This window comes from Falco punctatus (genome assembly GCF_963210335.1).
Source record: "Falco punctatus genome assembly, chromosome: 9".
NCBI lineage: Eukaryota > Metazoa > Chordata > Aves > Falconiformes > Falconidae > Falco > Falco punctatus.
This window is the reverse complement of record NC_137589.1, coordinates 18,860,758-18,877,985: the sequence shown is the minus strand read 5'-3', so window position 1 is coordinate 18,877,985 and position 17,228 is coordinate 18,860,758. Positions and strand designations below refer to the sequence as shown.

Sequence of the window (17,228 nt, the reverse complement as noted above, 5' to 3'; positions counted from 1 at the left end):
GAAAACTTGCTCCTGGCATGCCCTTTGCTACGTTAGACTGTATTTCCAGAAGGCACAACTAGCAGTTATTCATCTAACTCCCAAAGTCACGAGGGAGCTGAGCCAGATCAGCCACTTGTGTTATTTTTGATCTCAAGGCTGAGACACTAACATTCCAAGGTTTTCAACAGTAGAAAGGGCTTCAAATAGAAGGAAAGAAGAAAATTATAATTGACTTCTTGAAGGAAACAGCTCCACACACTTGCAGAAGACTATTTGCTAGAGGTCCCAGAAGACCTTAAGGATTTAAACCTTGTAAATCTAAGAACTTTACCTCTCAATCTGAGACAGGAATTTTGTTTCAAATATGCCTCTTTTCCTGAGTGATTCCAAAATCTGTCCTCTGAACAGCAGTCCTTGCTTGGTTAAGTCGATCAAAATTTGCCTTACTATTTCACCTAGGTACATTCCACTGGTCATTTTTTCATACCTGTTATGTAATAGAAGAAAAATATGTGCTTTTAAAGAGATGGCATGTTAGTTCTGTTTAACATGAGTGGTATGTAAACACCCTATCAACTCAAAAAAGTCTAAGCTTGCAGAGAAATAGCCATTGAACTCCATCTTTCAACCATCAAAAATCTGGTTTTAAATGTTTTAAATAAACAGATTTACCTATGTTAAAAGGTAACAGAACTAGAAAAAAACCTTGCAATATTAAACAGAACATAGCGTTAACGCCAGAGTCCACACTGAAAAGACAGTTCCCTGATGCCCCCATGCATTCACCAGTGTGTCATATGTAATCAATGCCATCTTCATCAAATTAAGAACATTCGAGTTCCGTCTATCCTCTTGCACAAGTTGTATTTTGCACAAGTTGTATTTTACCCTCAAAAAAACACTCCAAGAGGAGGAACACAGCAAGAGCTGCATTGATTGGTAACTGCCCTAAGGTGACAACAGTGCTGTGGTAACAGAAACAACGTACGTCTTTGGTTTTTTTCTGAATATCTGCATTATTTACCATGCAATAAATGAAATGTAATACTAAAATTTCCTTTCTGATTATTCATTCACTAAGCACATTTTAAAAAGCAGCCAGTGTGTCTTAAAGACTGACTTTATCAGGCTCTTAGCATCAGGACCATCACGTTTACCTCTGTTTCCCTGGGTTTAGTGAGCCTTCATCTACTTCTTTATCATATTTTGTTCTGATGTTGTCAATGCAGCCGTTGTCACCAAATGCTCCCCATTCTGTATTAATGCACATTTTTCCTTCATTCCCTTCCACTATTTCTATGTTTTTCATGTCCTCCATGTAGCACACATTGCTGCCTGTTCCTAGGAGGAAAGAAGTGACAAGGCTTCAGCCACAAGAGTGAAGTAGCAGCTGAAACACATGAAAGATGATCGCAGCAATCATTTTAAAAGCTCTCTTCTCCATATCTGAAATTTCAAAGATGTCTCCATATCTTACAGAAGCAAGTGCTAGCCAGCAATGTTAACAGTGCTGTAATTTATCACAACAGAATGTTACCAAGTAAAATGGGTCCTTCACAGAAAATTTGCAGCGCAGAGGAATGAAGACTCTCTGTTACAGATCAGAAATCGATGTGGCAGTCGTTGGCAAGCACTGATCAGTCACTGCTGCCAGTCTGGTTGTAACACACCACAAATCATCTTGCATGACAGCATGCAAACACTGTCAAGAGCCTAGCAGCCAGTCAAGCAGCTGCCAAGTCCAAAATGATTTGGTGAACAGGGCCTCACTGCTTGCAACATGGGTTACATTTAACTAACGTAAGGAACAGTACTCCAAACAAAATGAGACAGCTACTGCACTTCGCCAGAAGAGTCTATTTTCCAACCGAGGCTTCAGGTCTTACACGCTTAGATGTATTTCTGGCTGAAAACTTGGAGCAACCTACTGGGGGAATCATCTAGAAGCCCAAAAAGAATCCATTCAGATTTTTAAAGATATTTGTTTGTTCCAAGGCCTATGACCTGGCTACACAGTAAATATCCATATACTAGTCAAAACAAAGATTCATGCTCTGTCTGCTGTTCTCATATTCTTTTACCATGCACACACTTGCTAGGCCACCATCAGAGATATGACCAAAAGTCCAACAGATTCAGGATTCTATCTGCTACAGGTGTTAATATGTTCTCTGTTGAATACCATGCATTTCTGCTGAGAACCCCGTGTGAGTAGTAATACCATATATCAAATTCAAATAAAAGACGTCATACAAATTCCAAAATAGGGTGTGAAGCTTAGCACCTGTATACATGCTCTCTTCTTGCAACTGTCACTTCAATATCACTGTACCTGCGATAAGGCCAATCTCACAGTTTGGATCCTCATATCCGCATGTCATCATTGTCCCAACAGTATCATTCACCACTGCTACAATGTCCAAGTCAAACTCCTAAAACACAAGTGACAATCAGTAGTGGGGTCCTGGAGGAAGAGGAGGGGTGCATTAAATACACCAAAAAGAATAGCAGAAGAGAGTAGTAGCTCACATTTCTTCTCCTGATGGCCTCTCTCAGCATATCAACAACATCTTCCCCCTCACAGTCTGTTGCCTTGAAACCTTTTGTCCATCCCACAAGTGTCCCCTGAAACAGAAGAGAAAGAAAATCATAAGTGAAGATAGAGAGGACTGTATGTTCTAAGCATCAGCCTTTTCTTGTCTCCACTCTTCCTTGTTTTGTTTGGTGGTTTTTTTTAACTAATATATTTCCCTGGACAGGTTACTGCGAGGGTCTAGTGCAGAGTGTGTGCACGTGTATCTTTGTTACTCGTTTGCTGTTGGTAGCAACTCCAGGTTTACTCAGCTGTTTATCAAGACACTGCCAACTCAGTGCCTTCTAACACTCTCATTTGGAAAACCTCACCTCACCTCCTGCGCACATAGCTATTGCATTATATGTAGGGGAAAGACCATAAAAAATACTTTTGCTCTGAATAATTAAACACCCAAAAACCATCAATGAACATCTGCTGTTAACTTTTGGCCTGTTTACTGAAGGACATTTGGTATGATCCCACTACTCCAGGCAACACTAATCTGTTTCTTTTTGGACAGCAACCTGGCCTAACAGAAGTAGATTTGACTCTGGATTGTCTGCCCAAATAAGAAAAAAAAAAAAGAGGGCAACTGGGAGAAAAGGCTGCTCTTCAAAAAATCCTCAAGTTCTAGCAACACTAAAAGACCAAACACAGAAGGCAACATACTATGGGACACTGACACAAGTGTGTGTCACTCGTTTTGCCACCACTGCTGTGGAATTTGTTTCCTCATCTTTTGCCAAGACCTAAATACTACGCTGTAGGTCTGGAAGGCATATTGAGTGGTCTCCCCACAACCAACCAAGTCTTATTGCTATACTGCCAACTGTGATCTGGACATTGAGACAGAGCAAACTAGTTTCTAAACTTAGAAGCTATTTTGAAACCCCTCAGGGCATAAAAACATTCAATAAAATAGAAGTCTCTCATTTCCCCAATATCCTACATATTTGTCTAGAATTAAGCAGTACAACCTTCCCTGCCCCTCTGTGGAAATGCATCAGAATAATCTCTTACATCAGATCTGGAAAGATGAAGATATGATATCTGTCAAAAAGCCAACCCTTCCAAGCTGAACGAGCAAGTTCTGCCCAGTGACACTCAACAGGAAGAAACTAATGTAGTGCAGACATTATACAGTCAGACCTGTGCAGCACAGTTAGGAAAACACCCTGGGATTGTAGCTGATCTAGTAAAAGGAGACATTTGTTACCACTTGCCATCGCAGCGATAAGGCAGCATGAGAGATTCCTGGGCTATTACAAATATGTAGTCATTTTGCTGTCATAAGGACTTAACCTTTATAGAATAAAAGCAAGTAACATCCACCTCTTATCAGATACAAGAGATGAAAGTTCTACCTCCCATATCCATGTAGAATAACTTTCTCACGAAACACAACTAACTTGCACAGTAGAGTAACAAAATTCCTGTAAAACAGGTGAAATATTCTCTCCAAAGTCTAATTTGCACGCATCTATCTATCTATCTATCTATCTTTTCAACGTTGGGAAGTCCTACTTGCAAGAAAACATTTAGAAGAATAGCTTTTTGCTTGCAATTTCCAAACCAGCAGATCACCCTCACCCAAAATGATGTCATTTACCAAGCAGATGCACTGTTGCCATTTGAACCATTCGACCTATTCTGTGTTGCAGTTCTTACCTTGTCAATGCTGGCTTGCCTGCATGGGAAGGAGAAGGTGAAGCCCAGAGGCAATCGAGCACCTTTAATCCCCATATACTCCAGAAATTCTGCTATGCACTGGACAATATGGTCAAAGAGCTGGAAGGAAAGAAAAAGCATATAAATATAACAGTAATCCCATGCAACGGGCCTGGATCAGTTAAACATTCATTAGAGGTTACCTCTTCCCCCGTCCCTTGCATGATCTCCAAAGGAATGGCAAAGATTTTGTTATACATTTGCACTGATCTTCTTCTCCCACTTCTGATTTTGACCAGCAGAACCCTGAAATTTGTCCCACCAAGATCAAGGGCAAGGAACTTTCCTTTCTCTGCAAGAGAAGAAAGGTATTTCATTTTGGTGTTTCTCATCACATGTTTGCCAGTCGGCACAGCATACTCTGCCACATATCCCCAAGAATGATAGCACACTGCTTCCTATGGCATTTATCCCATTGATCTGCTCACATGGGGCTAAAGGGCCAGCCAGATAACATCGCAGGAAGCACCAGTTTGCCAACATATATCACCCTGGCATCTGCCAGAATAATTGGCATATTCTTCCCAGAAAACAGACAAGCTACTTTCCTGAACCACTTCCAGGTGATCAGGAAGTGACTTCACCTGTTCCATCTGGTGTCCCACAGACATATGTGGGTAACATCTTCACTGTGGCACTAGCTTGCGTCTCTCGCTTTAGCCCATATTCCAGCTCAGTCCTCATTTTGTTCTTAACTTCTCTGAGGGTCTCCAAGGACAGCAGAAATGGTGCAAGAGTGGCATCAATTTGCTTGCGCTGAGCAGCCAGCCTGTACGCCACCGCTGTGACCATGGCAGCCCCCTTCCCACTGCCGCTCACAGAAAGGAGGAACCGAACATCACAGTTCGGGACCAGTCTTCTCACCACCTTGTGCAGGCGTTTGGCGTATCTACAGGAATAGAGTTTCTTTAGACTCTCACAAGCACTTCATGCATGGTTTACTTCACATCACATACATTTCCAATATATGCACACTGCCAACAACACAAGTGCTGAAGCACAGTCAAGAGGAGCACGAGGTCAGAGACAGATCTGGGAAACGGGTACGATGATGCTGATTTCTGGCTATTCTGCAGAACCTGTACACTTACAGGAATGTGAAGATACCTCTAAACAAGCACCAGTGCCAAGGGAGAGCGACACTGGAGAAAAGCCAGGCAACAGTAGAGAGGCACAAGCACAGAGAGTGAGTCTCCATCTGGAATCAGACTTCCATCCTGTTTGGGAGAAATGTTTGGGCGAGTTTCCAGTTGGAGAAAGCATAGGTTCAAAAACAGGGCAGGGGGAAGAAAGAAGGAAAAGAAAAAACCCAGTGAACTGCAAGTGCCCTGGAGGCCCAGGAGTCACCTTGAGGAATCAAATGCTCTTCCCCAGACACCATTATCCCATGTGTCATGTTGGTCCCACCCCACCCTCAGGTTCTAAAGTTCCTGAGACACCTTTGCAATGACCAAGCCAGTCTGATCCTTCACACTCTACCAGATCTCACCCCAACCCCAAAACCAGCAGTTTTCTGAAAAGCCACATATAATACGCAAGATGGAGACTCTTTGCAACATCAACATGTGGCCAACAATTACCAAATCCTCTTTAGTTACTTACTGGGGGTGGGTTTTATAGAGTCCCCCATCAATTCCAACAGTGGTTCGCATCCTTAATAGTTTCTTATTCTCTCTCAGTCGGGTCAGTATGCCTGCTAAGGCAGCAGCACAGAGGTTGGCCGAGCGAAAGGAAACGATGGTGCAGACGTGCTGAACAGCAATGCAGTCCTCTTCAGAGGGAATCAAGTTCAGCTCCGTAAGGATCTCTTTTGTGTTGCTCAGACCTTCCTTATATCTACAGCAAAACAAAAGAATACATCATCTAACACAGGGATATTGAGGCAACACATAAATCAGTATTCTGCATGTTGGCCTAAGAAGAAACGAGAGAAGACCAGGGCACAACCCATCAGGCAGCATCATAATTGGTTCCCATAAACCAGTAATGTCTTTCCTGCACTTTTCCCAAAAGTACCTGGGGGAGATACCAGACTTCTAATTAGTCCACAGAAGGAGAGCACAGGAACAGACGTACAGCTTCACTCAATACAACAAAGAAAATTATTCCTGGAGTAACGACGAGACCAGGATTCACCTTCAAAACACCAGAATCTGTCAGTTTTCCATGTAGTCATCCATTACTTGATCCAGAGTCTGCACTACATCTCCACAACCCCAGTATTCCCACACCACAGAAGCTGAAAACTGTCACAATCATCCCATGCACTCAGGTCTCCAAAGAGGTTATTTAACCAACCTGCACCTGTGATGGTTAACAATACATTTGCTGCTGTGGTGCTTTGCTAAAACTTTAGCTTCCACCAACTCCTACATACAGAAAGGTCAACCTTTCTCCTAGGCAAAAGCAAAATCAAGTTGAGCAGTTCAGGATTGTTCCCACTACTCAGATTGTAATTACACATTCATTATCATTATTGTGCTTGTGAAAGACTAACAGCCACTCTCAAACAGCACATTGCAGGTTCTTACTTTTCCATTGCAGACACATGTTTCATTTCAATCTTGCCCTTAGTAAGCAGAGCTGTAGATGCCTTCCCATTGAAGAGTAGACCTTCCTTTGTCATTTTTAGGAGAATGAGTCTTACAAGTTCTCCCAAATACAGGCTGCTGATCATCTTCTCAAACCTGGAATGAGACACAGGAAGGCTTACAGGTGTTCACCAGCTACCCAGAGCTATGAAAAGTTCAAATATAAGCATCCTCTGTTCTAATGCAGGCTGGTCACATTTAAGCATGTATACAAGGGGTTTGGGAGCTAGGTTGTAGATGGAATGCCATCCAGAGGTCCTGGGACCCAGCAACAGCCCCTCAAGATAAGTGAGTGATAAAAGAGAATTTTCAAAAAACTTGCCAGCAGCTCAGCCAGCAGAAGTAGTTTTGATAAACCAGGCTTTAAAACGCCCTTTGTTTACCTTCCTTCTCTCTCTCCTTACCCCTCCACAGCATCGTACCAGAGCAACCACCTATTTTTAACAACACACCAGCAACTGCAGCAGCAATTCCTTGGGCCTGTGAGGCAGGGAGGTGTGAAAGGTACCCACCCTTCCCATAAGGAAAAGGTCTGAATAGGACAGGACCAGGATCAAGCCAGCTCAGCTTCACTTAACTGGATTCCTGTTCCAAAGGGGTTCCTGGCATACGCTGGAAACGCAGTCAGTTAATTCAGACTGCTGAGGCAAATCAGCCAGGAAATCACTTACAATTGTTTTCCAGGATTGAGAGATCCCAGATCAAGCTCGCGATCAAACTCTGTACGGAGGTCGTCCAAAGCACCGTCATCTCCAAAGGCACCCCACTCTGTGTTAATGCACATCCTCCCTTCATCACCTTCCACCAGATCGATGTGCCTCATTTCCTCCATGTAGCATGCGTTGGTGCCAGTCCCTGTGCGTGGTCGAGACAGTGCAGATAAATTACCTGTTTGTTCCAGGTTTGCTTTTTGTTTGTTTTAAGTCCACGTGTTTGGGAATAAGTCAGTATATTGTCTTTGGAAGAAAATATAAATACATAACCCTGTGGTACAGGATATTAATATCAAGCCACCTGCAGTTGTTAAATAATCATTTCAAAGTGAGTGAAAAAAATGTTGACATTATTCTAAGGCTTGACTTGTTTAAAATCATTTTTTCTTTTTCAAATTTATGTCTATGTGCCTTAAAAAAGCCACCACAGTGCACAAAGAGGAGACATTGTGGAAAGTGTAGCTGATACTAACTACCAGACGTGAGAGGAATTCAGCTTTCTCTGGACAGACAGACAGTAATTTTCTCTACAGTCAGCAGAAAATTTTAGTATGCTGGTCACAACTGAACCCAGACAAAATGGGGACTGTGGTATTCGATGGCAATGTGATCAGCATAAAAACAGCTGCTTTACAGAAGGCAGCCAGGCTTGAAAATCTGACCATTGTTTTTTCCATTTTCTTCCTGCTCTTTCCTGTACTGGGACACTCTCTTCTACTCCACATTTGTTAGAATTAAAAATAAGGGGGGAATAAAACCTGCTTAGTGAACAGGAAAAATTACCAATTATGAGCCCAACTTCACAACGCTGGTCATCATATCCACAAGTCATCATGGTTCCCACAGTGTCATTGACCAGTGCCAAAACATCAACATCTATGTCCTAATAGCACAAAGATGTGTGATTAACAGAAAAAAAGTGCTTAGAAAGCATCTTGTGTGTTAAAGCGACATCATGCAGACATACTCCCCTGGTCATACTTTGAAGGCCTAGTTCAGGAAAGCTCTTCAGCTGAAAGACACACAATTTCCCTTTGTAACACTATCCCCCCCACAACCCTGCAAAGCAACATCTCTGAATTTTCAAGTGCTTGGCCAGCCAGGATCTTTGCTTGCAGGACTTGTTTTTCCCCAGTCTATCCTCACTTGTCAGATAAGTAACATGTCGTTGGTTTGAATTTAGTGATATGCTAGCACCCATGTATCTGTCTTTATGGGCTGCACGACACGATAACGTCCAACTGCCTGAGCAAACGCCACCAAATGGGACAGAAAATATACACACATAAATGCAGCTATTCAACACAAGGCCATGCGCCAATATCACACTCAAGTAAAAAGTCTTTCCATCAAAGCTATGCAGTTTTCCTTTCACACTGAGGTAACTTGATAACATAAAACTGAAGTTATCAAAGGATTCTTGTAACTCAGATGCCAACACTAGCGGGGGGCTGGACTTCACCCAGGAAGTTTCAGATGCTTTGTTCATGCTAACTACAGCAAGACTGATGCAGAGAAAGAAGTGAACCAAAACCAAGGCTAGATTTTTACTGTGCAAGAAACCAGTAGAATAACTTCCTGTTTACTACAAAGTTGCCAAGGTATGGAAAGATGCTTTGTATTTCTTAGGTGGTGTTACCAATAGCACTGAACATGAAAAACAAGGTTTTCCAAAATATTAAAACATAATGTTATTCAAAGTTATATACTAGTTCAAGGGCAGATTTAATAATGTCTTACAGCTGACCTTAACAATTAACCACTCATTCACAGAATGAAGTGGATGGGCAAGCCCTGGTAGAGTTAGGCGTGCTGATCCCAGCTGATAGCTTCCCCTTCCCAACCTTCATCTCACAAGCCAGGCTGCAAAACACAGCGTGCATCCGCATCTGATCAAATAGGCTCACAACAGATTCCCTTTAGCTCAGACAGACAGCGGGGCCATGCTGCTCCACGGTCACAGTCAGACCCATTTACAGCGTGCAGCTGCCACCACTGTTAGACCACCCTGGGGCAGCCCGAGTCCCCCCCCTTCCAGGGCTTCAGCTCCAAGGGACATCCAAGACAGTTCTACTACCTATACAGCCACATTGGACATCTGTTACTGGCTGACCTTGAAGGACGTCTGACAACTCCCAAAGCAACCCACACGCCAAGAGCTGATCTCCCAAGGAGGAAAATCTGGAGCCACTCAGGTTCGCCTCCTGCAGGTATGAAACTTGCCTTATGCTTGCTGAGGGCCTTGCGCAGAGAGCTGACCACATCTGTGTCCTGAACTCCTCGGACCTTGAAGTGTTTCGTCCAGGCAAGAAGAACACCCTGCAAAGTAACAGTCAGGTGACCCAAAAGCTCCAATTTTAGCATACAAACCTGCCACAAAGACAGCCAAGACCAGTCTATGGAGAAGCCCACTATATCTCTCTACAAATTAAAATGCAGGTCAAAACAAGTGACAGTAGAACATCTCACCTTGGGGTGCCTGTCAGTACAAACACAACTGAACAGGTACAGCAATAAAGTCCCAATCCTGCAAATGCTTCTCCCCATGCTTTGTTTTAAGCATGTGCAGCTTTACTGATGCTCATCACAAACTAATAGCATTAAGCACAAACCATCTGTAGGACTGGGACCCAAAGCACAAATCCATAGAAATAAGAGAGAGACTAGAATAAAAGACCACAAAGTAATTGCAACCAGCCCTTCATTTCCCCATGAGGCCTCTCAAACAGCTCAGCTACAGCTCTTTCCTATTTAGCATCAACTGTAAAAAAGAAACTGAATGAGAATGATTTAAAAAAAGAAACTTCAGAACACAAAAGTATGTTTTACAGTCTAAGTCTTCATACAAGGGCACATAGTTACTGTGGAATTGAGTACTGATCAAGTAAAAGAATAGCTTTAGCTTAAAAATCATGTTACCTTGAGATCAGAAAAGAGTGTCTGAATGGTAGTCAAATCTAGTTAAATGCTAATGGTCATCCGTGCCTTCTTCAGAGAGCTATGTCAACATGACCCCACAAAAAGGCCACAGGGTAACACTCCCATGCAATAGCTTCTCTGGGGTCTGCAAGGAGCTAGGCTTGCCAATAACATTTCTTTTTGCATCTTACCTCTTCCAATTTGGCCTGTTTGCATGGAAAAGAAAATGTAAAACCAAGAGGTAACTTCTTATGCTTCAGGTTTTTGGTCTCCATGAAGTCTAACAGACAGTCAGCAACGTAGTCGAAGAGCTGCACAAGAAAGGAGAGGACAGTCAGGCTGTGTCCAGCAGGCATGCACCCAAGCAGAGCACCACTACAGAAGACCCTGCGTGCCCTACCTCAGCTCCATTCCCCTGTATGACCTCCTTGGGTGTGGGGTAAAACTTGCTCTCCAGCTGGCTGCTCTGCTTCCCATCATCGAACACCTTCACCTGGTGGGCACGAAACTGGGAGCCACCCAGGTCAACAGCAAGGAAGTCACCCTTCTCTGCAACACAAGTGGGCAACTGTCACCAGTGATGGCTGAGAAGCATGGCCCAGATGCCATGCTGAAGGCCACAGCCCAGGGCCCCTCCCCCACCATGGCCACAGGCTCTCCTGCCCCGTCACGGCAGGTCCTTATCCCATGGGCCTGGGAGCATCACCAGGAAGGCTAAGAGCTGGCAACCCTAAGCAAGGGTTATCAGGTCCTTCCTGTTAGCTTGAAATGTGGGGAAACGGGAGTTTGAGATCATTACCCACATCCAGTAAAGGATGCAGGATTTGCAGTCACGTGTTAAGACTTGGCCCCACTGCAGAAGTCAACTTCCAAGTGGGGCAAGACTAATTTTCCACCCAAAGTCAAGCAATACAATCATTTCCAAATGCCTTTAGGTGTTTCTGCACAAGTACCATTCTTGTTTCTCAGTTTCTCAGTCAGCAGCTCTTAGCTCAAACACATTCGTCTCCAGCAGGAGACCTCAGGTGGAAGGACAATTTGGCCTGACTCTACAATACAACAATTATCTATCCCGTGCACAGAGGAAGGCCTTCCCCTAAATGCAGTGGTATGTGCATAGCCGTGCATGATCTTTGTTCCACAGCCCAAACGCCTGACTAAATTTTATCCCATCTGGCCCCAAAAGGGAAGGAAACAGGAAGTTCTACCTGTTAACACCATGGTTAGATATCACAAAGGTGAGGAGGCAAACTGGGTTACTCAGTAAACTGTGACATTAGTCAGACCATTAATACCTAAATGATTTGATGCTCCATGTGGGTCATTTCAGGTAGCAACACTGAGGGCACTGAAAAATCTGAAAGTTCGTTGCTATGGCAAACGGGAAAATCCTGCCACATTCGAGGTGTTTAAACCTGCTGGAAGTGTTGTCTGGAAGTAAGACAACCAGTAAGGATTTTGCAAGAGAGCAAAAATAGAAAAATCCATGTGATGCTTAAAATAGTTAGTATGTCAATAAGACACAGCCCAGCTTGACTCTGCAGCATGTCCTTGACACAGCAGAAAGGTCACACAAGCCAAGAGAGCGTTGTCCAAAGTTGGCCTTCAGGAACATGAAGTCTTGCGACAGTGATGACATTATATGCAGTTTTCCAAGTCTCCTGACCTCAGGGGCTCCCTGCTATCTCAGGGCAGGGTCAGTGCCATATGAGACCTCAGGACCAGTAATAGTCACTGAGATAGCAAGGATTAAGCTAAAATTTCTTTTTCTTTGATGAAGGTAGTAGCAAAAGGAGGAGTGCCTAGATACAGCCAGACAGTTGGAGTCAATTATACATAATTTCTCTCAGACATCCCTCATTTCAGGGAACTAGCCTCCAAATGTTCCCTGTATGCCACTAAAGCCATTATTTCTCATTTGACTGTAGGAAAATTACCTTCAGAAGGAATACAGTCCTGTGGAAATGAAGTACAAAGCAAACATTTAAGTTTTTTTGAACAATTGTTATACGCCAGGTCCTGACCTAGGCTAGACACAGTGTCCTGCACAAATTCATAGACTTGGATAAACCTAGGATAAACATACTTTTCTGTCAACCTGCGCTGCCAGGAGCCAGCTGAGCCAGGAGTTATTCTGAATGCCCATATTTCTCCAAACAAGACAGGCTTTTAGACACTGCCTCACCTCATATCCTCCCAGAGGACACCACTTTCTCCCTCTCTAAGTCTCAGGGGCAACTGGAAACAAGGATACAGCTGCAGGAGAGCTGGCTGTTCCCTGGTAGACCCCACGCAGAAGCAGATTTCCCCAGTGCAGAAGGCAAGGAAGGCAAGGAGGGGATCACTTTTGGAGGCAACAGAGAAAGCAGTGCAGAATTTGCTCTCGGAAGCTGAGAGGGGAACATAGCTCCAAGAATGCCACTTTGCGATTTGAGGGATCTCACTGCAGCGCCCTGCCTTCCCTGTAGCTCCATGAATGCCAGGGCCACAGCAGTGCCCACATCTCCACACCTGCAGCACGCTGCACTGCAGGGTCTGAGCTGTAGAGGCTGCCCTTGCCGTGTCCAGCCACAGCTCCTGCAGCAAGGCCTGCACTAGGTACAGCCACATTTGCAGACAAAAGAGGCCGTTTTCTGAGCCCTTACTAGGTCCTTTCCTCAAACGAGCAGCACTACATCAAAATCTACCTGGTGCAGGGAAAAAAATCCTCTTCAAGCACTCCCCCAAGCTGTTGTCTCCTCAGCACGCACCTGCTTTCTCAACAGGAGATAGGCTGTAACCCGGTCCTGGTTTCAGCCGCTGCCTGCCCTGTGCCTTTGCCGTGCCTATCATTGAGTACTGGCAGCAACCCATCATCTTCCTAAACCAGCACTGCTGGGATGGAGCAGGGGGAACTCACCTGAGCCATCGGGAAGCGAGCGCACAAATGACGGCAGCATCTTTACTGTTGCCGTGGGGTTTGTGTCCCTCCCCAGGCCCTTCACCATCTCAGCCTGGAAGCGAGCCATCACATCCAGCAAGACATCATCGGAGAGACGCATGTGATACAGGTACCTGTCAACCTGGAAAGATGAAAGGCGTTACTCGGGAGGCATGCAAGCTCCTCAGCACTCAGCAGCTGCCTGGGATGAGCACTGCTTTTACACTGTAGAAGGACTCTCCTCTGTGTACTGGGGGAGGCTTCCTTTAACTCTGCAAGCAAAGAAAATGCAGGAACTCCCTAGCCACCTGCACTAGTTTTCTAACCAAGAGGGGCGTAGTCTGGCATGAAGGATCTCAAAATCCTGAACTCCACTTCTAGCAGCACCCTTGCATTATGCTGGACAAGTATTATTATGCTCATTCCCACCTGCTTGATGGGCATGAGGCTAAACAGATCCTAAGGAAACAAAATAATTCCTTTCACATATGTAACAAATTGAAGGTGAGCATACCACCTACACAAACCCCACCTTTCTGATTCTAAAACTCCATTTCATTTTTGACCTCAGCACCTAAATTCTCATGATTATCAGTGCAAGCAAGCTCCAGAACATCATCAGAGCATCTACTCTTCTGAAAACTTTATTTTGAAAACGTTTAATGCAGCCTTGGTGAATTACTGTCAAAAACTTAGTCATCTTTTCTGATGACTCAGTAACTTGCAAATATACATAAGCCCTTGAGACTTGCTTGAGACCCTGACAAGCTGTTTTTACACCATCGTCTCCTCCAATACATGTAATGAACTAGAACTGCAGAGCATCTTGACCTGGTGAGAATGTGACCTCTCTGAGTCAGGTCCAGAAAATGCCATCAGTACCCAAGCGTGTCAGCCACAACCTGAAAACATCTATTCAGCTACTGCTTCACTCCACAGACAATTAACTTTGTTGGCATGCCAGGCTGAAGCTTAAAGCCTTTTTCTCACTCCAACTCTATGCTTCATTCTCTTGTGATTCTAGGATTACACCTAAAACATATTTTTGGGTGCAATCAATATCCTAATACTGCAATGTAACTTCCAGCACACATCAAAATAAAAGCCAGTTGAATTTAAAGGAAATCAAAAATATCTCAGAACTAGCAGACACTCATTCAGATAAACTGGTAGAGAAGCTAATCAGTGTTTCTGTACAGCTTCATCAGAGCAAAACTTAAGATTTTCCTCTTCAGGACCACACACTGCTTGGACTGACATTTGCCTGCAGGGCTGGATACACTGCTGTAGGTAAGGTGGCCTAGAAACCACATAGCTGGGTACAACAAAGGATTAACACAGCAACGTAAGAATCTGTCAACATCCAAACGCTTTTCCACTGGGGAGTCAGGCTTCGGTGCTGTATGAACAAACACGATGCAGGCATAATAATTCTGTGCTCCACACAGCTGGATGTTCCCTGAAAGGTAATCTGTGTTAACATCCTACTCCCCACAACATAAGATGCAGGGCCAGAGAGCAGTAGGTAGGGCAGAGGCGGGACAGCTTCCGATGCTTTGCTAGTACAGACACTCGGCTCTTGCACCACGGGCTATATTATTAAGCTGCTTTATCGGTTCAGAGCATTTCATCAGTCCTATTTACATATGGAAGCCTAGAGGGTTGTGGGAGAACACGCACAAAACAAGTTCCACCAGCAATAAGGCAAGATTTAAAAAGTAGCATTGTTTAAACAGAGGAGAATGCAGGATGTAGATAAATCGTCCTCTTCAAATTTGGACTGGCCACCTGTATTAGTGAGGCACAAACTAATTACCTATTCACATTCTCATTTTAACCGATGTTCAGCAATGACCTACCTGAAAGAGCCAGGACCCTGAAAGTAACTCCAGCACTTGTCTAACAGCAAAACATATACACACAGAGGAGAAAGTCTTAAACTACAAGATGCAATTAGCAATGAGCAGCAGCTACCTTTGGATACAGGTGTGCCTTGAAAAGGCCATTATTTAAATCTTTCTTTGTAGCTCTCATTTGCACAAGCGCTTGATTTCTTCCAAGGCTTTTTCGAGTCCCCATCACTGTGTAGGATCCACCACCCCAAGCACCAGCACTGCTTTTTTGGGCATACCAAAATTAAAATTTAAAAAAAATAATAATAATAAAAGACTGGAAACGTACCACACTCATGCACTCTCACACAGACCCAGACAACCTTGTGCCAGAAGTCCCCGTGGAAAAAAAAAACCTAAACAGTAATAAAAGTGACCATACCTGTCTGCAGAGAACATGCACTAGCTCCCTGTTCCCCATAGAAATTGCATTCCCACCCTGTTCACCTAAAACCGCCGGAGGATACAATCCTCTCTGAGGAACCAGATAAGTCAGAGCCCAGGAGAGCCTGCTGACTATCTAGCCTGATTTACAACCAGAGCAAGGGCCTGTTCACATACCATTTGCTTGTAAACACAGGAACGGCCAGGCTGTGCAACGCTCTGTCTCGCTGCCTCCCTCCCACCGCGCAAGGACAGTCCTTGTTTTCAAGTGTCTTGCCTCAATTATGGGAACAGCATTGTCTTCATGGCAGGGGGGCTCTTGTTATTGCCACCAGAGAGCAAATAAGCCTGGGGAGGGAGAGGTGGGAAGGCATTCCTTCTTACTAATTAGGGAGAAATCAACTCTGCTCCATACAACCTACCCTGGGCTTCTTAAAAGAGAATTCTAAAGAGCATGTGGTTCCTTACCTTCAGGCAGGGCTAGTTTGTATCTAGCAGAAAAACTTAATTTTTTTAAATGGCTTTGCCAGAATACCTCTGCCCCTTCCCCTCCACTGTCCTCACTTCAGGGAAGTCCTCACCTCAGGGAAGTCCTCCCTCAACTACACTCTGGATGCTTCTCTAAAGAGCCCACTCCACCCAAGCACTGCTCCACAAGGTCTCCCCCTTTCTTAGTAAAAAGTAAGAAGAAATACTGCTGTCTAAATGAAAGACCTTAGGTCAGATCCCCACTCAAGAAAAGGGCATTGGGGGCCCCTTCTGATCATATTAAACCCTGGGGATAAAAGGGCTATGACTGAGGGACAGAGTCACAGACATCTGATTGTTCAGATACCAGGACCTCTCCTGGAACACTTCTTTTCAAGGCAGAATTAGTTGGAAAAACCCCACCAAAGAACAAGCCACTCCATGTCTAAGCAAGGGCGCAGAGAAGGCAACCCAGTGTTGCTCGCTTTGTGGATGAGAGCTCAGCGGTGCAGGTGGATCTACCCAACAGGACTTTGGATCTCCCGCACTGCCATGCATCTGCAGACAGCCCTGCCTCCAGCTGGCTGGAAAACAAACAGGACAGAGCCTGGCAGCAATGGGCACCACAAAGCACTTAAGAGAACACCAAGAGACACCAAGAGAACAGAGGACCCGCTGGGGACATGTCTAGAAACCAAGAAGCTTACATGTCTGACCCAAGAAGCTTACAGGTCCCACGTGGTCTTATGATTGAAAGCCAAAAACCCATTACAGCATGGCCATGAAAGTAGATCAAGGAAGAGCAACCATTAGATAGCTCACTCCCAGTACCGGTGGCTTCAGATCTGGGCCACCTTGAGCTTTTCCTACTGTAATTAAAGGTCTTGGCCACCTTGAGCTTTTCCTACTGTAATTAAAGGTCATGCCTACAAATATCAGAGTGATCAGCCAGATCTGAACAACCAGAGAGGAGGCATAGGCACTTCTCCCACACCAACACAAGTTGGAACTGCCTCGAGTCCCAGAAGACCTGGCCCAAGGACCCCAGGAGTCTTC

At 44.5% G+C, this 17,228-nt stretch overlaps 1 protein-coding gene across 7 annotated transcripts in view; it reads right to left on the bottom strand.

Annotated features, from left to right (window-relative positions):
- LOC308069270 (hexokinase HKDC1-like) overlaps window positions 1–17,228 on the bottom strand; it is a 34,093-nt gene that overhangs the window by 10,511 nt on the left and 6,354 nt on the right. For 2 of the 7 annotated variants that reach the window (XR_013930329.1, XR_013930330.1), the window contains exons 1-16: window positions 15,403–16,269; window positions 13,408–13,570; window positions 10,909–11,057; window positions 10,700–10,819; window positions 9,813–9,908; window positions 8,373–8,472; window positions 7,548–7,731; window positions 6,817–6,972; window positions 5,888–6,121; window positions 4,870–5,174; window positions 4,429–4,577; window positions 4,226–4,345; window positions 2,512–2,607; window positions 2,315–2,414; window positions 1,140–1,323; window positions 314–469 (exon numbers count right to left, since the gene is read on the bottom strand). Coding sequence is in view for 5 of the 7 variants with exons in the window: in XM_080401300.1 (XP_080257426.1) it covers window positions 314–469; window positions 1,140–1,323; window positions 2,315–2,414; window positions 2,512–2,607; window positions 4,226–4,345; window positions 4,429–4,577; window positions 4,870–5,174; window positions 5,888–6,121; window positions 6,817–6,972; window positions 7,548–7,731; window positions 8,373–8,472; window positions 9,813–9,908; window positions 10,700–10,819; window positions 10,909–11,057; window positions 13,408–13,570; window positions 15,403–15,507 (2,417 nt within the window). In the remaining 2 variants the exon portion in view is untranslated. Of the gene's footprint in view, window positions 1–313; window positions 470–1,139; window positions 1,324–2,314; window positions 2,415–2,511; window positions 2,608–4,225; window positions 4,346–4,428; window positions 4,578–4,869; window positions 5,175–5,887; window positions 6,122–6,816; window positions 6,973–7,547; window positions 7,732–8,372; window positions 8,473–9,812; window positions 9,909–10,699; window positions 10,820–10,908; window positions 11,058–13,407; window positions 13,571–15,402; window positions 16,270–17,228 lie in introns of those variants that run through there. The other 5 variants (XM_080401300.1, XM_080401302.1, XM_080401303.1 and 2 more) reach the window with 5 other exon arrangements.